This window comes from Larus michahellis, chromosome 5, assembly GCF_964199755.1.
Source record: "Larus michahellis chromosome 5, bLarMic1.1, whole genome shotgun sequence".
NCBI classification, from domain to species: Eukaryota; Metazoa; Chordata; class Aves; order Charadriiformes; family Laridae; genus Larus; species Larus michahellis.
In genome coordinates, this window is record NC_133900.1 from 32,432,374 (window position 1) to 32,455,316 (window position 22,943).

A 22,943-nucleotide genomic window follows, 5' to 3' on the forward strand; every position below is an offset into this window, starting at 1 on the left:
TTCAAGTGGCTTTTGAAGTCATTTGTGGGGGAGAGCTGTACAGGTCATTTACAGAGGAGAATAGATTTTAAATACTGTTATCAGAACTTGCTTTTGTAAGATATTCAGGTATATAAATTAATAAGATGGTGTGAAGATTTTTTTTTTTTTTAATAGTGATCTCAAAAGAAATTGTCTTCCTTTAAAAAAAAAAAAAAAAAACCACAAAACAAAAAACCCCCAAGGAACTAAAGCCATTTATATTCAATTTGATGTTTTCCATCTGTTCTGCTTATGGTTCAGGCTTTTTTACAGGCCAGTTTTAGAAGTTCCTTGTAAAAATTATTTATTCAACTTTCACAGAATTTAGAAATAGACTTCATGGATAAATTGAAGAAATAGAGGAAAAGGAAACTACCTCAGCTCACTAAGATGATGAAGCTGAAGTTTTAGTCCTTCTAAATGAAACTTCACAACCATTAAGTGGTCCTTTTTGTGTGGTTTTGATTCATTTTTGCTATAAAACCACAAACTATTTATTTTTACTATGCAATTTTGTCACTGTAATAGAAGAAGAATGAATTTCGATCTGCTGCATGTAATTTCAGCCAAAAAGTGATGGAAATATTAAGAGCATCAACACTAGTTTTCTCATTTTTGCTAATAGCTGTATTAAGCCATTTTTGTTTTCCTGAGAAGCAGAATGGCTGCCAACTGTCAGGCTAGGATGGGCAGGAGTCCCATGTGGTTTATTTTAAATGGAGGGTGCCTGCCTGGCAAAAGTTCGTGTAGGTGTTAGCAAGCCGTTTTCTGTGTCTATCAGTGAGGAGGCTTCACAAACTCCCAGGTCGCTCTGGACTGTGTCATTGGCCACAAAATGGAAGACATTTAGCAACCTATTAAGTTTTTGTAGGAAGGAACCGTCTAGTGCATAGTTCCTCGTATGATTGACACGCACTTTAGTTAATGGAAGATGAATATTCTGACATACCTTTGATTCAGGCTGTTTCATCACTTATGAAGGCATTATCATGTTTTGCTTCTTTTATTCATTTTTCTTTGACTGAAGCTGAGGAGGATCATTCTGACGCTTGCAGGTTAGTAGATCTCATCAGGATGGCTTAATTCATAGCTTAAAAAGGCAAATTGAAGCTGATTTACGTAAAGTTACATACATGTCTTCCAAGATGTGGAGTATATTGTCTCCAGCTTAAAAAGTATTTGATGACAGCTCATCTACAGCTACAGAACTAGAACTGCTACAAGATCAGGTGATGACCAGCAGGATGCAGTGAAGTCAGCACTGTCTACGTGAGAGGAAGCATCTGAGCGGGCGTTACGTTCAGAGCTATATGTAAATGCCAGTAGTGTGAGATCACCGGCAAACTTCATGTAAAGTTGACTGAGCTGTCTTTTAAAAACTGAAACCCCACCATTATTTTGCTGGTAATAAAAATGTAAAGTGCCAGCACCTTTTACAGTAGATGTAAGCTTCAGCTTGTGTTGACTGTCTTAGTCCCGTGTTGATTAAAGATCCTGTCTGCAGTCTCCTGTAACTGTATTGTTTAAAAAATTTTATGTCTTTTTGTTCGGGATAGTTATGAGTCCCTTTGGTTTTAGGTGGTCATCTCAAAATTAGCTTTTTCCCCACGAGCAAAGCAATACTTGCTCTTCTATTTCATAAATGGCTCTATTCACATCCAACAGCGCATGTATTCTGTGTCTGTGCAATTTAGAAATCACTGAATTTCAGGAAACAGATTCTGTAAATTAAAATATACCCTAATTAAGTTAGAGATCCTGTTACTAGCTTGAGTCTTAACTGCATTATTAAGATTTTACATTACATGTGTCTTTGCAAAAAGACAGAAAAGAAAAAAAAAAAAGAGAAGGAAGGGATGAGATTTAGTTTTACTGTTTCCTAAGCTGAGGCAGTTGGCCCATAAAATGAACAACAGAAAACCAGCACTGGATGATTTTTATTGGAAAACCATATTATTGAAAGCTCTCCCTCAATACATTCTTTTAAAGCCAACAAATAGGCCTGTGATACAAACAGCTGCTTGAACCCATCCCCATTCTGTGTTCTTCGGCGGTCTCAATGAATGGCTTGAGGTTTGAGTAATCTACAGCACCCTAATAACCACTTATTGCTATAAAAATTTTTAAAAGTGTATGAAAGTCTAGGTTTTGTGCAGAATGTAGTGTTAGCATAGTGTTGGAAAAATTTAAGGCTTTGGAAAGTGAGTTTTGATAAAGGCAGTTATCTAGGCTTATTGTAGAATTCATTTTATTTAATCCGTCGCATTTTCAATGTGATTACTTCGTTCCTCCCTAGCCAAATTGATATTGTCCCTTTCTTTCCCTCCTATGCCCTCTGCCTTCTCTACCCAAGCCACATTCAGCCTTTCCTGCTTTCATCTGACTTTTGACTGCACTGGGCCTGGGTCTCTTCTAGAAATAAACAGCTGTTTCTTACTGATATGCTTTGCAATACTTTGATTTACTTTGTTCTATTAATATTGCAAAAACAGGTTAAAGTTAATTAGATCCTCTTTCATTTATGAACCTGAAGTCTATTAACACAAGTTAACACTGAACTTGACTTGGTGCTTTAAAAAGTCGCAATGGCATAAATATCTATATTTCTGCCCATTAGCAAATGTAGTCTTTGTGTGTCTTGATAAGAATGTTAGGAATTTTAAATGGCGCGAGACAATTATTATTAGTCAGTCATACTATTGGGAGCACAGTCTCGTGTGCCTGGAGTTCGAAAAATGTGAGAAGAAAGTATCATCTGTTGCACAGTACTATGAATGAAATATGTTGAAAATGTTCATTGAAAGAGCAGCACTCAGACTCTGAGCGACAAACGCTTCTCTTTGTTATCTCCAAAGTGTGGTTGTGAGGAGCACTGTATGAAGTGGGTGGTTGTGGACAGTCTGCCTTCTTCCCTGTTGGTGGCAGATCCCAGAGCCTACAATTCACAACTACTCAGAGTTTATTAATTCGTTTACCAACCCATCTTAGTGCCAGGGAAAGCTGACACCACTGCTTCCAGACTGGAAGTGGCTCGCAACTTCTTTGGGGCTGTATCCTATTATAACTAGCAGTCAAGTTCTGCTGCTGGGTCAAGTGGTTGAAAGCTGGCGGGCAGCTCTGCAGGCTGTGAGCCTTTCTGGTCTGGTCGCCAGTCACACGCATGTGGCTGATGTCTCTTGTGTTTCTTTCTTTTCTCCCGTCTAGCTGCAGTATTGAAATATGAGAACAACGTTATGAATATCAGACAGTTCAACTGCTCCCCTCATCCCTACTGGCTTCCAAACTTCATGGATGTGTTTACCTGGTCCTTGCCGTTTGTGGGCGAGAAAGGTATGTAAATTGGCTCTGCTCGTAGAAACTGCAAAATGGTTCCTTAGTCACTGTGCACATGGCCTCTTTTATTTGAAATGGCGAGAATAATTTGAAGACAGATGACTTGCTTTCAAGGACAAATTTGAAGGAACAGGCCTCAGAGGGGCAAGCAGTTACCAATGGTTAAGTACCCTTCTCGTATGTTTTTATAATTTCCATTCTTTCTAGGCTATGATGCCGTTATGTTTCTGCCGTAGAAACAGATTTTGTGACATTTCAGGCCAGAGGTACATTCACTGAATAAAATTCATATTAGTTATTCCTTCATAAGCTTTTGGGCATTCCCTTGGATGTTGCTTTACGGCTCAAGGGACATCAAAACAGACTTTGCTGCATCATGGTTACATCCTTACCCAGCTGACCTTTCTGATAAGCAGGTTGCTTTTTCACCAGCAAACACAGAGCTGGTGATGCTAAGACCAAGTCTGGTTAACTGTTCCTGGAGAGAATAGAGAGATGTCAGGAAGAAGGAAAACCTGCTCCTCAGCCCCTTCTCTGCCCAGGGCGTAACGGTGCCTCATCGCTGGCGAGAAGACTCTAAAGAACATAAATGATGTTTTATTGTAACACAATGCTCTTGATGTTGCCTGAAGACAACTTCATGCTATGAATGGCAAGCGCACAAAAGGCATGAAAACACTTTGGTCTAACATATTAAATGAATACATAATGCAAACTGCTTAAACCCCAAGTCATTTTATTCAGGGCCTGAGATGAAGCTTGCTTTGATCCATCCATTATAGTATATTACTGCAACAGCAATTACTGCCAGAAAACTATAATAAACCCTTAAAAGCTGCTTGGAATAACAGTTCTCTCTTAATAGGCAACTGGAAATACAGCCAGCTGTGGCTCTTACCTGCAGTCATGACTGGCTTTATTTTCAGCTACTCTTTTGTACTAGGAAAGCCGCTGGTGAGACGCCTGAGGTCTCTGTGAACAAAGCAGATAGACAATAAAATACGGATTAACAAAGAATAGACAGCTGTTTCCACTAATGGAGACATTACATAATCCATGCTGACGCGTGTTGCAGACTCTTGTGAAGCAGATAAAACGCTTTCATTTTCCTCGGCCATAAACTCAGCCAGGGCATTTTTAGTATGGGCCTGTTCCCCATACACGTTGCAGTTCCGTAAGATGTTCTGTAAGGTCATTTTTCCAGAGGTTTCCCATCGGTGACCTCCTCAGGTGAGGCTGCAGGATGCGTGGCCAGATTTCTTGAGGTTCTGAGACTGTGAACATTCCTCCTTCATCTTTTTTTCTTGGACTTTTGGGGTTTTGGGTTTTTTTTTGTTTTGTTTTGTTTTTAACTCCTTCATGTCTTACAATTGCTTGGAACTGTGAGACCCGACAAGTGACATCAGTGTTTTCCCTTTCTCTGCAAAACAAAACTCATGGATGTAAGAGCTGGTGTTCTGCACAGCTTTTTACTTATTTCCTTTTTTTTATAGATTTTTTCCTTAAAGGCCAACCAAGGTAGGAAGCTGTTAGTTTCTGGTGGTTGTTAATGTGGAAAGTCTTTCCACTAATTCTGTCAAAAGAAACTATTAAATCCTTCACTAATGTAGGAAAAGTATGGCTGTATCCCACCCTTCTAATGTGCTATGCCATCATACTTGTCACAGAACAGGATTTTAATAACCACTTGATTAAAAAAATTTATAATTTCAACCTGTATAGCTAGTGCAAGGCTAGACATGCCTGGTAACCCTTTTAATGATGCTTACTACATGTAGATGTAGTGGAGTTTTTCTCAATCTGCTAATGATTTCACATTTTACCTCGCAACTTTGGCTTTTTTGACCTCTAAATTCCATTTCCTTGGTTGTGATTTTTGCTGGATTTTCTTTTTTTTTGTTGTTTTCTTTTTCTTTTTTTTTCGGCTGTTCTTACTCTGTGTGCTCTCTGGTTAGTGTCTCACTGTTGCCTTTCCAAAAAGAGCTGGTACCAAGTTAGGGGTAGCCTGAGGCTGACCCTTCCGTGCCCGAGTTGCAAAGTAAGAGAGCTGAATGTATTCTGAATTCACAGATAATGATGTTTCTACTGAATATTATAGTAGTTCCATCTGGAAGGGACCTGCAACGATCATCTAGTCTATTTGTCCTGGATTTCAAGAGATGCTGCCCCTTTGTAGACATCTTACAAGGGTTAAAATTTTATTGAACTGAAAGTACAGTGTCCAAAACCTGGATAAATAAATAAATATTCTGTGATCCCTCTTGCTGTAACTTTTTCTATCGAAATGTTGTTCCATTTGCTAAGCAGGCAACTCAAATCCTACTGCAGCAAGAGGAGAGTGGTCAGTTCTGCTGTCCAAGTTGTGAAAGGCAAAAATGTATGGAGGGGAGAAAACAAAAGTTACCTAGTTCATTGAGAATTACAAAAAGAGAGACTGTAAACACACTAATTTTTTTTAAGGTCTGCTTGTAGTGGTGTTTGCTATATTCAGAACCATTTTTCTGGAAACCTGTACTTTTTATTAACGACATGAGACACTTCAAGCTTATATTACTACATGCGTAAAACAAGGTCCATGCTGTTTAAAAAGTGGGTGCCATTGCTGTACTGAATTTTCATTAACGCTGCCACAGCCAGAGTTTGCTCTCTGACAGACGAGGGAAGCTTAGTAACAACACTTTGCATTTGTTTTCCATTTTAGTGACAGAGATGCTGGTAAACGTGCTGAACATCTGCTCAGATGATGAACTGGGGACAGAGGAAGATGGGTTTGATGGTAAGAGCCTCCTGCCCTTGGTTGAGATAGTTTGCCTTGAAACTACTTTAAAAGTTTATTTACTAACCCTGGGGTAATTTTCTGGATCCCATTTAAGTTCTGTGCCGCTGAATGCAACTGTTGTGCTAGACTCCAGTGGATTTGCTTACTGCATGCTTTGGAAAGAATTAATGGAACTTCTGGCCTGTTCTAACCCTTTCCTTGGTCTCACTCTTTTGGTTAAAATATATATTTTTTTTTTTTTTTTTTTTTTCTCTACATGAAATCTGGGTTGTGTTGTCATGAAGGGGTCAGATGTTGATTTTATGCATAAGATCCCAGGGATTGCCATAGATTGAAATGATCTTCCTACAAGGAAATAAACTTCCTGCAGAAGCTCCTTCCAAAATGCTGCCACTGCAATTTTGGAAGACTTGTTGTACTTGAAATATTTCATTAGTTGCCTCTTTTAATGCACTAGTGTATCTAAAAGGCTTTAAGAAGTATATAATCAATAAAAGTAAACATGCAAACAGAAATAGAGAATGTTCTGACCTGACATTTCTACTGAGAGAAGAATGGTCACTTCTGTTGTCACTTGGGTTGGAGTTTGTATGATGATATCTTGCCTTGTACCTGTTGGTTTGACTGTAAATGATACTTCATATCTTGCAATTTGGAGATTCTTAGAAGTCAATTTATTTTATTAGACATTATTTTCTGTTAGGCTGTGCAAGAGTAAATGGTAGTTCTCCAGAACGTCCCTTCTCAATGGAGCAAAACTGAAAAGTATCCCCTGCATCCCTAACATTCTTACTACAAATACTTTCAAAGTTAAAAAATATATATATATAAGAAAAGAACAGAAATATTAAAAAATTAAAAAAGAACCTGGAAAAATCTATCACTACCAAATATTCTCAAGATACTTGTAGGTAGAATGAATGAACAGGGAGAATGAAGAACATTCAAGTTATACAAATATTTAATGAAATTGCAATTAATAATTAAACTTATCTTGTCTTTATTTTTAATCTTTGGAAGAGGAAACTAGATCATGGGTTTTGACAAATGTTTCCTTTGCAATGGAGAAGAAGGGTATGGATTTTAGTGCTTTGCTTTTACTCTGAAAAGCCAGATGGAATTCCCTCTTCTGTATCCTCCACAGAGTGTGGACATGAACAATTATCTTGCGGGACTTGGGACAAAGACTGAATTTATTGAAACCAGTAATCAGTGGAGAGATGAAAACACCTGTTTGAATATTGTGCCCAATTCTTTTTCTCATGAAATTTAAATAAGTAGCTACTGTGTAATTAAAGCAGCGTGTGAAACAGTACGGAGGCATACAATGAGTAAAAACTGTGTCAAATTAAATACAGTAGCAACACAAGCACGTGCTTAAAATCCTTGGCTCAACAAAGCACTTAAGCGCAGGCTGAAATCCCACTGAATGCAATGCCAAAGCAAAGGCTTTATGGGAAGGATTTTTAAATTAATTCAGCATTGGCCTAATACTTTATTTTATTTTAAAGCTGTGCTATAAACTTCCATTGAGCGCAGAAAGGCCAATGCCTGCAGTCCTTTCCTAAAATTTTAGTGCGTCAGTGTTCCAATGCCGAAGTTGCAGTTCAGGAGCACGTTTTCAAAAGCAGCCAGAAATGAGGAGGCACCAAAGGGTCAGCAGCCCTCTCTGGCTGCAGCAGGTCTCCGCATCTGCTGCGGACTTTCTGGGAGGAGGGTGAACCCCCGGCTCCCCGGGAGTTTTACCACGGCATTCCTCCAGCTGCAGAGTCTGCAGCATTGCAGGGAGGCAGGCTGAAATCCATCCTCGGCTTGCATGCGGGTGTGCTGCATAAACGGTGTCTAAAAGCGTTAAAATTTCCAAATGAGGAATAATTAAACCATTCCTGGTACTGTAATGTTAATACCGTTGACTAAATCTGCTTTCAGATATTTTTTTTTCCTGTGTGAACACTTTCTCTGTGTAAAACATTATGTTAAGGAAGATATCAGAAACGTGGTCATCTTTAGCACGTGTAGTTAAAACCAGAGCTGGCATATGTTCATGTTTGCTTTCCCGAATAATCCCCTTAGAGCTGTAAAATGGGATCTGTGGCGCTGGTGCTGCAGCTTGCTGTCAGTGCACGCTTGTACCTCCAGCCCGTTGGAAGCGGTGGGCTCCTGGGGAATGTACACATGGAAGAGACTGAAGGATTCAGGCATAACAGTAAATTTGATGGTTGACTTCAATTTAAATAGAGACTGATATCTTTAATGATTTCCTGGTGGGTTCTGATTTATTATCTGTACAACAAAGGAAAATCCTCTTTCAGAGATAGTTGAGTTCCCTCTCTTTTCTTATTTTTTTTTTCCTTAGAGCCTTGCCTTTTGGGGGAGAAACTATAAGATGTATTTAATTTGTGTTCTTGATGAAACAGACTGGAATGATTATCAGCTTAAAACTGTTTCTGTAAGGGCTGTATATTGACAGTGTTGTTGTGGTTCAACATTTCCACTATTCTTCAATAATTTCTGTCTGGCTTCCTTGGGGGACTGCAGTAGTACAATCCTGTTCAACCACTGCCATTTTTCTTTTGCAGTATTTCCCATAGAAGGAAATGCCTGATATCTGCAACAGCAGATAAATTTTGTTTGATGGAATGATTCTTTCAAATCATCGCCTATTTTTGCATCATTGGTAGTTTCAGGGCTCGCTGCTGATTTCCTTTCTCTCCTTGCAGTTTGAACATGCCCTGACCTGGGTTCCCACATGTAATGAGAATGATCCATCACTATGGTTTGCACTGATCATTCATTTGTTATCTTCTCTTATACTTTCTTGCCCTCTGTCTTTCCCTCTCACTTCCCCGTTCAAAAATAAGCCCAATCAGAATTGCCTGACCTCACTGCATGGTGTTCTTGTGAGCCCTTTTTAGTTTTTTTTATTATTTTTTTTATTATTATTATTATTTCTTCTGAGTCACGCATGTTGCATCTAGCCATGAGCAGGATGCTCAACAGCATGTAGTCCCTTTATTTTTCCTCCTTTTTTTTTTCTTTTTCTTTTTTTTGGCTTGAGGAGATACATCATGGGGATCTGATCAATTTGTTGTAGGCAGTTCCTGTGTGTGCTTAGTGGGAGAAAGCCTAAATAGCAGTTGTAGTGCCCTTTAGCCCATATCTCCCTGATGGCCTGTCTTGGCCTTTTGGTTTCAGTTGCCTTAAAAATGAGAGGATATGATAAGTCAAGTTTTCTTATCTCTGATGGTTTCCTCGTGCTGTACTTTCTCTTCCCTGTTTGCTATGGAGGTTGCAAAACAATCTGATCTAGCAAAAAACGTCTTGGGTGAACGTTAGCTCGTGTGCTGTATGGCTTGTGCATCAAACATATCGCTTAGCAACAGGAGCTGTGAATACTTCTACCCAGCCGGCATATAGTCAGAGTCCTGTTTTATTTCAATTAGCAACGTTTCTGGCCTCATGCATTTGATTGAAAAAACTAAGCTGCTAATTAAAAGGGTGCACTAACGTAATAGACAACTTGACACAAATGCACTGCTTGCTTTGTGTGCATTGCTATCGTGATTTGGCATAAAGACACTCCTAAATTACCTGCATTAATTTTTGTATTGCCTTCAGCATTGTAGCTCACAGCCTTCTCATGGGAAAGCTGCTGTCACAGCGCACCATTTATTCCGCAGTTGGAATACAGCTTCCCTCGTATACAGTGCTGTAGTCTGAGCCTGAAGAGAATTACCATGTCAAACATCTCCTGCCCATCAAAACCTGGTTCTGCTGTGAACGGTGGCATTTGAAATTTGTCACAGCTCTTCAGTGCAATGAACTGCACCTGGGGCAAGCTCTGCGCCGGCTAACAGAGACTGATTGAGCAGAAGCAAAGGCCTCATCGTTAGGTCTCAGTTACCTACCAGTGCCTTGATAAGGGTGTTCATGATTACTACCTGGGCAGATGAGAGAGTCTTAGCTTTTCAATGAGTTAAAAAATAACTAGGAGAGAAATAGAGGGGTTTTCCCACCGGTTTGTGTTTGTTCTTCCTCCAAACCCGCAAGGGTGGGCTGCAGTGTATACCTAACCTGTGAGTTGGTGGCGGAGCGGCATTCTGATGTCATCTTTTGATTTATTTATTTGTTCATTTGTTTGGCCAGGTATGGTTGTTTCCATGCCCAAAGCATTTTTCATGTGAGTCATACTACGGCACGTTGATGTGCTCTGCCTCTGAACCAACCTAGCAGCATGCACTAGGTAACCAGGGTCCCCAAAACACGTGTCATGGTGCAGTTGTGCCTGAGCACCAAGTGTCACACTTGTCTTGCTCTCAAACGTAGTTGATTTTAAAATACAGTACCCTGTACCATGGTGGTGTTTGGATTTGGTAACTGGACCATTTGAACCAATGCATGTGTGTGGTAGACAGCACAGATGTTGGTGGAAGCAGAAGACTTGTCTATGATAGTAAGCTATTCTTTCAGATATCAGACATAAATAAACTGGAAGAATTGCCTGGATTCCACTAAGAAAAGAGGTGTCTTCAGGCAGGCACACCCCACATAAAACGGGGGGCTGCTTTTCAGAAGTGATTAAGCCTTATGAAAGCAGCTGCAATAATGTAGGAGACAGTACGTGTTCAAGGGATGGTAACACCGAGGCTGAGCTTGGCTGCTGACCTTCTGCCTGCATGTTGATTTCCTGCAAAACCTACTAACAAGGCTTTAAGCTGAAAAGGCTTTTTTTCTTTTTTTCCCCTCATCGTTCTCAATCTGTTTCTTTCCTCTTGGTTGTTCCCTGCCTAATTTGTTTCTTTTCTGTTTTTCAGACTTTACTTAAACATTGCGTTTCCATTGATGTTGTCAAATGTTCTGTATTATTTTTTATTTTCATTCTACAAACATCACTGATCTTTTTCTTTCCCCCCCCTTTGGAATTCATAAGAAGATACCATTTATGCACAGAAGAAAGGTATTCAATAAATTGGAAGGCTTAAGTTTCATTCATTTTCCTAATGCGTAATTAGATAATACATAATATATTAGGGTATCAGTGAGAGGATTTGGGTTTAGCTTTTTTTACTCAATATTGTTTTCTATCTGGTCAATCCTAAATCTCATAATATTTTCGAGTTTATAGTCTTTTTTTTTCATTGTTCTACTTATTAATCTGAAGGTCTAAATTACATTTCATGTAAGTCTTGTATATCCAGCTTGCAAGATCTGTGTTTGGATGCTACAAATCCAAAATCCAATAGAACTTGTTAAATTACTGAAGTAAGATTCAAAGCTTTTATTCTACCTCCCAAATAATATTCCCCTCCAATTTTAAACTTGGCTGTGTTCGTGAAGTTTGGGTTTTGTTGGCTTTTTGGTTTTTCTTTAAATTCCTTCATGCAAAAAGTGTTTGTTTAGATATTGAAAAGAAAGTAAAAACTTAAGAGGCTATCAGGCAGTGTTTGCAAAGGCTAAAATTCATAGTATCATAGAATACAAGGTTGGAAGGAACCTCAAGGATGATCTGGTCCAGCCTTTCTTGGCAAAAGCGTGGTCTAGACAAGATGGCCCAGCACCCTGTCCAGCTGAATCTTAAAAGTGTCCAATGTTGGGGAATCCACCACTTCCCTGGGGAGATTATTCTGCTGGCTGATTGTTCTCATTGTAAAAAATTTTCCTCTTATGTCCAATCGGAATCTCCCTAGGAGTAACTTGTACCCGTTACCCCTCGTCTTTAACATGTGACTCCTTGTAAAAAGGGAGTCTCCACCTTCTTTGTACCACCCTTTAAATACTGGAACGTGGTGATGAGGTCTCCCCTAAGCCTTCTTTTTCAAGGCTCAGCAAACACAGTTCTCTCAGCCTTTCGTCCTTATGGCAGGCTTCACAGCCCTTTGATCATCTCTGTGGCCCTTTTCTGGACCCTCTCCAGCCTGTCCACATCTTTTTTGCATAGTGGGGACCAAAACTGAACACAGTATTCCAGGTGTGGCCTGACAAGTGCCAAGTAGAGTGGGATAATGACTTCTTTACCTCTGCTGGTGATGCCCTTGTCAATGCAACCCAGCATACTGTTGGCTTTCTTTGCCGCAGCAGCACACTGTTCACTCACAAGCTTGTTGTCCACCAGGACCGTCGGGTCCCTTTCCACGGAGCTGCTCCCCAGTCAGGTATATCCCAGCCTGTGCTGCGCTCCTGGATTATGTTTTCCCAGGTGTGCAAGACCTTACACTTGTCTTTATTGAACTTCATGTTACTCTTGTTAACCCACTCTTACAGCCTATCCACGTCTTCCTGCAGGGTAGCTCTCCCTTCCAAAGCGTACACTTCCACACTAAGTTTGGTGTCATCAGCAAACTTCATCAAGGTACACTTGATCCCATCATCCACATCACTTAGGAAGATACTAAACAGTGTTGGGCCCAGTATCGATCCTGGGGGGTCCGTACTTGTGACAGGTTGCCAGTTTGAAAAGGAGCTATTGACCACCACCCTCTGGGTGCGGCCTGTCAGCCAGTTCCCCACCCACCGCGCAGACCGCTTATATAGACCCGTAACACATCAGTTTCTCTAGGAGAAGGCTATGGGGAACCGTGTCTTGGAGGAATCCAGGTAGACAACGCCCATTGCTTGCCCCTCATCAACTGGGCAGGTTACTTTGTCATAGAAGGCGATCAGGTTTGTCAAGCGCGATTTGCCCTTGGTGAATCGATGCTGGCTTTTCGCAGTCTCGTGCTTTGTTTGACTTGTGATAGCCCCCAGGAGGATTCATTCCAGAACTTCCCCAGGGACTGAAGGAAGGCTGAAATAACCCTTTTACCCAGAGCCAATTCTAAGGTTGTGAACCATTTACTTTCACCTAAGCGTATGCTTAAGTGTAGCTGAAGTAATTCATAAGGATTTGCAGTAATAGTGAATTTCTGAACACTAAACTGGAGTATTCACACTTGAAATGTGATTCTAAGATTTATATATAAATAGTTTGGGAATCCAAATACTGTATCAGGTTAGTGGTATTCTGTCAAAACTAAGAGAACAATAAAATATTGTGAATATCAAGTGCATTATTTAGCAAATAATGTTTAAAAAAAACCCAAATAGGATAAGTAGAATCATTAATAAAATCAATAATAATATTTAGTAAACATAGAATATTTTAAGTCCTTTTCACAGATCTGTTACAAATTAGGAAATTCAGTGGAGATCAAAATCTTTTAAGTGTATTTTTTTTAGTAACCTTTTATCATGTGTGTTGATGAGAAACAAAATACTCCCTTTGAGCCTGTTGTGTTTTACAATTAAGTGGGTTTTTCCATTCTTATTTTATATTTTAGTGTAGGGCATTGTATTTCACTTCAGTCATAAATTATATTTCTAGTTGTCAGTTCTCAACACTTCTGAAGGTTAAACAGTGACTGAAAAAGGTTGAATATACTTATAAGATGTACAAGAACAGCATGGGTTTGTAATAAACAAGTAGGGATAGTGACACTTGGGGGGAAAATGACAAACTGTGTTTAAATGCTTTCAGGTTAAAAAGGCTGAAAACCATGTCTTGTGTATCTTGAGAGTAAAATTTAGTGAGATCTTAGTAACTGAGGCAGGAATGTACCCCCTCTATTTCCTGAAGAACCCAGCTGAATCACTGCTGTTTAATTTACGTTTTTCATTAAGCTGTTACAAATATATTTTCTTTAATTCAGCTGAATTACAGCAGTTTCTCCCACTCTTTATTGTCTAGAATTAGACATTTATGCCTAAGACTTTGTCTTTATTTTTTTTTTTAATCTTTGTATTTTTAATATCTTTTCTTTGTATTTTTCTCTTTATCTATGGGAGATTTGAAAGCCATCATTCTGAGCATAGCTTCTTTCACTTGGAACTTCCAGATACAGGCTCATAATTTCAAGGCAGTCTAGGAGGATGGTTAGAAATGCCTGGAAATAATGCATTAATACCCATCCCAAAAGATGGATGCATGCAAAAGTAGCATGCATGATTGTAAGACATCTGGTTTACGTGCTCCTCAGCAGATGTAGGAACATATCCCAGTATGCATAAGCATACCCTTACCAACATGTGAGCATGCAGGCTGTGGTAGCTGTGGGCACGTACGAGGTGGCTCGTGTGGACCTGTTTGTACACGGGCTGGTCAGGGACACACGACCCCACAAGCAACTCCGCAGGATTCCCCGTGCGTAGCCATCGAGCTCCCGCTTTATCAGACTCACGCCTTGCACTGTTTGGGATTAAATTTGATCTGGACCACAATGTTGAAAGTTGCGGTGAGATTCATCCTGAGTTTTTATGTTGCTACTGTGATATTTGTTCCTACGGTTACTTAGCTTATTTTTGAACAGCTCTAGGATTTGTGAGTTCAGTTTATTTTCAATTTTGGAAGTGTTTTTTTGCAAAGGATGGCTATTTGTTTTGAAATTCAAGCACAGGAAAAAAAAAATATACCTCCTTTTCACCTCTTCTAAAATGCCAGGGTATCAGGCAGGCCACCTAGTCATCTAGTAAATAGCATGAGGTAATGTGTGCATTTCCAGCAGTAGTCTCAAACTGTTACGAATTTAATTGTAATTGAGAAATCTGCAGTAGGAAAGGTGACAGTGCCCGACAGAAGACCCACGGGGCTGCCATCGGCAGAGATGTGTGGAGAAAGCTGAAACTCTGAGAATTATTGCACAGTCAGCTGCCAGAAGCCACCCAGCAAATCTCCTGCGTGGCAGCGTTGGACCTTTCTGAGTCCCAGCACTGCCTGCAGCAGCTGGGACTGCCCAGAGGAGGAGCAGCAGCAGCGCGTGAAACGCTGGCGCCGCTGAAGCAGATGGGACTTTTGCCATTGAGTTCAGCAGAGCCCGCGTTCCGTTCTGAGCCCTTTTGGCCGAAGTCACTTTGCACTCTATAATACAGCGAAGGAAGGTCTGCACGGCAAGGCCCCATGGCTGGGTCTTCTGAAGCTCTTCACCTCTTGGGTCCATCAGCCACGTTGGGCAGAGCCCTGCTTCCCTTCCTACTCACCTGCGGTTGTCTTTGCAGCTGTCCCCTCTGCTGCCATAACCGCCTCCCTCATTTTTGGCCCTTTCTACTATTTTCGCTTCCATGATGGACTTCACTTTATAAAATGGATCAATTTGCTAGGAATTGAAAATAGAAATTGTCATTTTTGACCTTGAATTCTGGAGCAGTAAAGAAGGTAGCATTGTTGTGATGTGTAGAGGTTTTCAGGTTGCACTCTGGAACCTCTGAGATAGGAGTGGTCAGGAAGCGTCCTTATGAGCCAAGGTTACCTGTCGTTCAGAAACCCTTGGGAGAAATCTTCATGATGTATGTAGTTATGATTGTGACAATTAAATGCAACTGGTTTACTTAGTATAACATGGTATTTTCTTGAGGACGCGGGGGGTCCTTATTAAGAGAAATGCCTTGTTCTGCTAACTTAGTACTATTTGCTTTTCCCATTCATGTGGTTCTCTCATGGATGCACAGATGTGTTCTAGGTTTTGATGATATCCAGATAACAAGTACACATGCAAACTTAGCTGAACTGTAGTCTCTGTTCTAGTATACGTTTTTCTTAAGGCAGATTATTGTGTGAGTTCACAAATTTCAAAGTAATTGTAATTTTGAGAAGGCCATAGCAGTGATGAGAAGGAAGTTGCTATGGAGCAACTATGCCAGCCAACGCAATCCCTGCCATTTCATGCTGCTTTTCAGGGCTCTGCGTTAGGTTTTATAACCATTTAAAGACTTTTTAACTAGAGATGGGAAAACCCTGACCGGAACCTTTTGGCCTTAAGGTTAACCCAGTCACTTTTTTTAGAAAATTAAGTGAAACGTGATTGTTTTTCACTTAAAATTATAAGGTTATGAAATCAATTTTTAACTCCATTGTCGTTTAATTTTTTTAACTCATTTTATGGATTGGGCACTGCTCACATTTAGTATCTTCTTGGCATTTTGACTATTTTCTAAGAAACTTGTTTTCAAAAGAGTATGGTCTCTGAAAATGTTATTGAAATGGAAAATTAGCTTACATTGATGAAAAGATATGCAGCTTTAAAGGGTAGCAGGAAAAGGATTGCATCTCTAAAGGTACTAATAACTAGATTGTTCAAAAGTTATCGGTCTTGAGCTGCAAATAACAAAAAAATAGTATTTTCAGGTTTGACTACAAATGTGGCTTAGTTTGGCAAACCGTGGCATTAATATGGTGTTTCTTGTATTTAGAGTTCAGAACGGTGATATGTTGTTTACAGATCCCTATAAGTGTTTTTAATGTTTTTTCCACAGGAGCAACAGCTGCTGCTCGAAAGGAGGTTATCAGGAACAAGATAAGAGCAATAGGAAAAATGGCTAGAGTTTTCTCAGTGTTAAGGTAAGGTTTTGTGCTGTTTCAGATTTTTTAAATGTTAAAGGACATCTTTGAATGATTACTTAGAGCACTCTACTGTTAATCAAACAGCAAATTTGATATTTTAGTATACCACCCGACTAAGTTATACTGGAACTTTTCAAGATTGTTTTATTTATACAATACTGCTATTTATTATGGCTATGAATAATCTTCCTCAGGGTTTTTGCTGAATGTAAAACAGACAAACAAACAAGACATCAGCAACGAAAATTGCAATTACCTTTTTCTTAAGACTTTTGCTCACCAGGTGTGCTAATTAACTCTTAGCCACTGCGAGGCAAGAGTTAAATGTGGAGAAGGGGTACGTTCCACATCATGTCTCATTAAAAGGAAGCCAAACTGTCCCGCTTTGTCACCCACAGTTGTTGCTACAGCTGTGAGTAAAGATGATTAAAGATGAAGGCATTAGGGTCATTTAACGAAAAACCCAGGAAATCATTGTGCAGACAACAGCGACTCGTTACCTTGGGCTGCACTCCCCCAAACACATGAACATGAATAACTAATTGCTACCCAATGTTTAGAACTCTCCATTTGATGTCTCTGAGCAGAAGAGAAAACATGCTGTACTGTGCTGTGCTGAAGGCTAAATATAGAAAATACAGTTCTCCCTCCCTTTCAGCAGAGGGATTTTTTTCCTCAGGAAATCGTATGTTGCTCTGCTGTAGTCATTTTATGGCTATTACGTTTAGTGCAAAATCACGGGATTTTTAAAAAACGTATTTGTGTGATTGTACGATTGGTATAAAAAGAGGAAATAAAAATAGTTATGTGAAGAATACCCTCTTAATTTCAGATGAAACTCTCAAACTCGCTTGATTTGAGACTCTTCTGCAGCATGCAAGCAGTGGGCACGTTTTCAGTGGGGCTTCGCGTGGACACAGCAGTTCGCCCACGCACTGCAGATTGCAGCAGCATAGCTTTAAATAGCATACTGAGGTGGAGGACTTTGTACCTGGGGTTCCCAAAGTGTTATATGTGAATTACTAGTGATGCACAAGCTACTTCAAAGTGGTACCCATAAAAAAAGAGAAGTTGGCATCGTGCCTTTTCCCTAAACAAGACGGGGGAGCAATCAAATGTTTCCACCTGCTCCTCTGTACCAAGTCTGGCAGAGAGCCTGGAGCTGACATTGCCACCACCTTCATAAAACAGCGTGATTATTTTTCTCTGATGATAGTTGAGCAAACAAAGTTTGGAAAACCTGGCTTTCTCCCATAACCTTGAACTGCAGCTTCTGAATCCGCTGTATTTTGTTGCAGAGCACCTTTTGAAATACGGGATTAATTTAACAGAAACCTGGAGTTAAATGTACAGAAAGGCCTGAAATTGGATCCTCAGCTGATGTATTTGGGTTTTGATAATTTGCAGATGATTGACATTGCCTGTATGTCAGAGACTTTTTCAAAGGGAACTATGGGGCAGGAGCCTTTCAGTGGTTTCAGGGACAGAGGAAGGGTAGAGCATAATTCTTGCGTGTGCCCTGTTTAAAGTGGTGTGCGTGAACCTCGTAGCTTAGGGTTTTAGCACCATTTACAACTTTGAGCCCTCTTAAATTATTTCATGAAAATAACATTTTGAAGCACTGGTGGAAATCAGTCTTGATTGTTCCCAGAAAAGCATTTGAATTCTTCTCGGAGTTGTTCACGAGACAATTTTTTACCCCTACCACGTGCATCCCAACATCTCCAGAAGACCAGAATGGGCTGCAGTGTGGTAGAGGAGAAGCCAGTGGTTCACTCCCTGAAGCTGCTGAGCCTTTTACAGTTCTTGGTAGCAATGGGCCTTAAAACTTCGCAGGAAGGACTGAAGATGAAGAGTATATTTGTTCTCCCTTAGCTTTAACCAGCAAGCACAGCGCGTCCTTACTGTGGTCAGAGGCGCAGTCAGCAAATAAGCAGGTGCCTCCAATGGGCAGTTCTGCTGACCAGTCTTCCAGGGGGATGGGTGACGTTTCATCCCAGCCACCACTGCCGCCCGGGAGTACCTCCTCTTCTCTCTTGCTGGGAAAGGTTGGTTCTCCTCACCTAGGTGCCAGGGTTCCAGACAGCAAAAATGACATGAAGTTAGTTGTACAAATACTATTCCTATTGAAAAGCCTGGGTTATTTTTTCTGTCTTGCCAGCACAATCCACACGTAACGTGAGTGTCTGATAATTGCGTGTAACCCCCAAAAGACTGCGGTGGCCCCATTGTCTAAATCAGCCTATTCCAGAAACCTTTGAGGTCCCAGTTTGAATCATGGCTGTTTTATGAAACTTATTTCACTAATTCTTGAAAAGCGTTTCCGAATGATCAGCACCTGGTCTGACCACCTTCAAAGGACTCAGTCAAACATCTGTTCCCTGAGCTGGAGCAGCCACTTTTCCTTGAGGATGTAACCTGAATGTAAAACTGAGATCGTTTCAGCCATTTTAGTCTCAAAATTAGATATCAAAATAATGTTGTATTGAGTTTCAAAGGTTATAAATGAGCTTCGCTGAGCATAGCCATCATAGAAAGATTGGCTTAAGCTCAGTGGAAGACCTCACGATTCCCTGTCATTGCCTCTCGTAGACTTTTTTTCTCAAGTCTGACTTTTCTTTGGATATTAGGCAGGAGGGAGGTAAATAAAATATTTAATCAGTTTATTTTCCTTTTTTTAAAACGGAAGTGAAGGACATCAAATAGAAAATGAGGAACACTGCAGGCTAAAAAATCTCAAAATTTGTGATACAGAGGTTTCTTGGTAATATGCAATTTAAAGATAATAAAAATATAGTGAATAAACTTATCCTGTGAAGGTGAAGCTAAAAGTGCCGTTGCAGTTTAATTAAAAATAATTCAAAAAAAAGAGATTAAATGGAATGAATTGGAAATGCAGATTATGCATTTATTCGCAGAGGCAAATAATCAAGAGAAAGCGAAAACTCTTGTGTGTAATACTGTGTTAATTCCGGAAATATTTGCCATTGCATTAGTTCTAATTGCTTGGGAAACTTGCAAGGAAAATGGTCACAATTTGATTTTGACTATTACACAAAGAAAAGTGTGTACAAGGAGAATAATTTTCAAACTAAAAATAGAACTTGAAGAGTTTATCTACTACATAAACAAGAGTTGTTTGAAATAAGTGACTAATTCAGAGCATGTAGGTCTAAATAAAATTGTAAATAGTAGAATTGCTGAGAGAGTTTTGATAGACAAAACCATATTATCCTCGAGTGAATGTGGAACTAAATTCTATCTTCGTGCTTGCTTCCTTCAGCTTAATGTCATTGTATATTTCAAAGTAAAGCACTTCAAAATGGGTTTTTCTTAAAGAATTGGGGTCAATTTTGCTCCTGAGCAAGTATGTCATCACAGACAGCTTTACAGTGCTCATAGAAAACTGTATTTAATGGCTTGTCTGGATAGAGCTGTTGTATTCCTCTTGCCATATAGCAAAAACTATGTGTATTTGCAGACAGACAAAGCATACTTAGGTTTCCTAAAACATTTTTCTTGAATCCAGTTTCATTTTTAGCATACAAAACTATTAAGGACAGTGCTATTAACGGTGGAAGCACTTATTAATTTTAATGAGCTTTTAGCTGCCTTTTTTTAAGTGGCTGATGATCATTAATAAATAATGCACCTGACTGCTAGTGTAGGCAAAAACAAAACAACAATTTAAGATGATTTTGGACTGTACAGTGTAAGACACTTAAGTGTACTGTTGGCAATAACTGCTCCTTTGGTCTTCCTCCTGTCAAGTTTGTGGTTTTATGTATATATATATTCAAACATATGTCCTGTGTGGTTTCATAGGTGCAGGTTATAGCATTAACTACAGCTAACTGTGGTGTGGTGCAGAGGTGAGCCACTTACAGAGCAGTGAGGGGGACTGCACTGGTGCTGGGGTTATCACTGGATCCAGCCTGTCCTGGTAAGGAGATTGGAGATAACCAAATTATTGTAGGGCAGGGGTAGCTTGAGGTGTCTAAAACATGTTCCATGTTTAAAAAAAAAAAAAAGACAATTATTTACTTTTGGGTTTGTTTTTTGGTTGTTTTTATTTTCCTTCTGCAGAGAAGAGAGTGAAAGTGTGCTGACGCTGAAAGGTTTGACTCCGACAGGAATGCTGCCCAGTGGCGTGCTCTCTGGAGGAAAACAAACACTGCAAAGCGGTAAGCACGTTTGCCTGTGTGTGTCATTACGTGTAAAAAAAGCGATTGGTTTTCAACTGCAGAACCCGAGAAAAGTAACCGCAATCTTCTCAGAAAAAAATACAGGACAGAATAAACCAGGCGGTTTGTTGTACTGGAGCATTTGTGAGCAGTTTGTGTAAGGCCACGTCTCAAGGCTCATTACGTACCACTGATTTTCAAAGGAAAGGTGGGGGTAGAGTCCCTGAAAATCAACTGTTAAGAATGGTAGATCAGCATTGCATGTGAAGTGTGCCCTTTCCACAGTTTACGGCATCTTTTTGGGTTTTTTTAAGAGCAGCCTTTGATACGAGGAATACTGAAGATTCAGCTTAGATAGTGACACTCAAACTCTTATTTTGTCTGATTGGTTCATCCTCTTAGAGAATCACCAATGGAAAACAGCTCTAGAATTAGATTTTCTCTCCTAGTAATTCTAGGTGACAGCATGAGAACAATTGCACTCTGATTTAAGCCCAAGCGAAGGGAGGCTCTTAGAAACACCGCGTTTGCCTTGTACACAAACACAATACAGATTGTCAGTTCAGTTTTATACCAAGTGCTTCTTGTTACAGGAAATCTGTAAGTCTATAGTAGGGCTGCCTTTGATGAAATATTCCTTTTGGAATAAGGAGCTGCAAAGTATTTAATTTATTACTATAAGCTCTCCTGTTTTTCTGGGTGTATTGCTGTAGAGTATATTGCAGGCACACAAGAATGTCTCTTTCTTATTGAGGTTCTGTTGGCAGTAGATGTAAGAAATAGAAATGCTTTATAACCTTACCACAGTCTCAGCCTCTTCTTTTCCTGTTTCCTTCCTGGAGCATTCTTTCTCTGTATTTTTCCCTTTACTGTCTCTTTTGCCTAGAAGATTCAGGTATACGGTGGTAAACCCTTTTTTCCCCCTTTTTTCCCTTCCCTTTTTTCTTTTTGATGACTTGTGTGTTACAGACATAGTAACGTTCTGCTTTGAAAATGCTGCAATATGATTCCACAGGATGCCTTTCTTAATGGGGTTGTGGTCTTTACCTAGGCTTTCCTCCATAGAGTTGCTTTACATTCGTCAGAAAATTTGGTCCAAGGAAACTGCTATTGTTGCCCTGGCGAAATATTAGGAATTTAAATGAATTTAAGAAAATTGCCTAAAGTTCTTGTTACAATGGCTAAAAGGAAAATCTCCTCATACTGCAGTATTCTGGCTTAGTAAAACATTACTATACACAAGCTTCTGCATTAGTTAACACGTAGTACGCCATTCACCAAATAATCTGAAGCTTACATAGTTTCTGTTAAGCAGACATTCATGTTACCATATGTATTAACAGAAAATATGACTAGTATGTTCTGTTGTGGAAGTATACGTTTTAGTCGTCGTTTTTTTCTAATGTGTCAGTGCTGGTTTGGATCTGGTTATTCATTTTAATTTCTCATCCCAGTTATCGTGTTTCCTTTTCTTTTAAGTTTGCGTTGGTTTTGTTCCTTGATTTTTGCCATCTCTCTTGCTCTGTAGCTTGAGAGGCATAGACTTACCTTGGTGCATGTGGGTTAGCTCTTCTCGTTTCCCCATGCAGCAAGATAATAGTATACATATTTTAGCATTGATCTCAATCCATATTTAACATCCTAACTGCAAAAAAAAAAAAATATTGTTTGGGTTTTATGGAGGACAAAAAAAAGCTTTTACATAGTCGAAAATAAGGCAAAAAAGAAGAGAGGAATTCCTAAAAACTTGGCTTCTTGGGCTATTCTCTAAATCAGAGTTGGTCGTGAAAATCAAAATTTCTTTTTAAATATTTGAGCTGTACCATTGCTAAATTGGACTGCATTTGCTGATTTGCATCAGCTTCTAAATCTCTGACTGTAGAAACAAATTCATGCCAAAGCTGATGGGTAGAATTCAAATGAAATTATGTCTTTAAGAACAATGGATGGTTTCAAAACAGTGGTAACATGGTATTCGTAACACTGCAGCAACCTCCCGATTCCTCGCTTTTCTCTCTCTGACCAGACTTCGCAATTTTGAAGGTCCAACAGCTTTCAATCTTGTACGACTGTCCATTGATTTAAAGAAAATATTAGAAGAATGCTGTTTTCAGAGATGGGGTTGACAAAAAGGACGCATACAGGAGGAGCAGACTGGGCGAGGTTGTGAACAAAGGCAAAGCTGTCTGAGCAAACTCTGTCCCGTGCTGTGGGGAGGTTTCTTTTAGTCAGGAGAGAGGAAAAAAAAAATCATCTT

The 22,943-nt window shown here is 39.7% G+C and overlaps 1 protein-coding gene across 2 annotated transcripts in view; it reads left to right on the forward strand.

Annotated features, from left to right (window-relative positions):
- PPP3CA (protein phosphatase 3 catalytic subunit alpha) overlaps positions 1 to 22,943 on the forward strand; it is a 204,943-nt gene that overhangs the window by 176,433 nt on the left and 5,567 nt on the right. For both annotated transcript variants that reach the window (XM_074589480.1, XM_074589479.1), the window contains exons 9-12: positions 3,226 to 3,351; positions 6,056 to 6,130; positions 16,415 to 16,499; positions 20,589 to 20,686. In XM_074589480.1, coding sequence (XP_074445581.1) covers positions 3,226 to 3,351; positions 6,056 to 6,130; positions 16,415 to 16,499; positions 20,589 to 20,686 — 384 coding nt within the window. The remainder of the gene's footprint in view (positions 1 to 3,225; positions 3,352 to 6,055; positions 6,131 to 16,414; positions 16,500 to 20,588; positions 20,687 to 22,943) is intronic.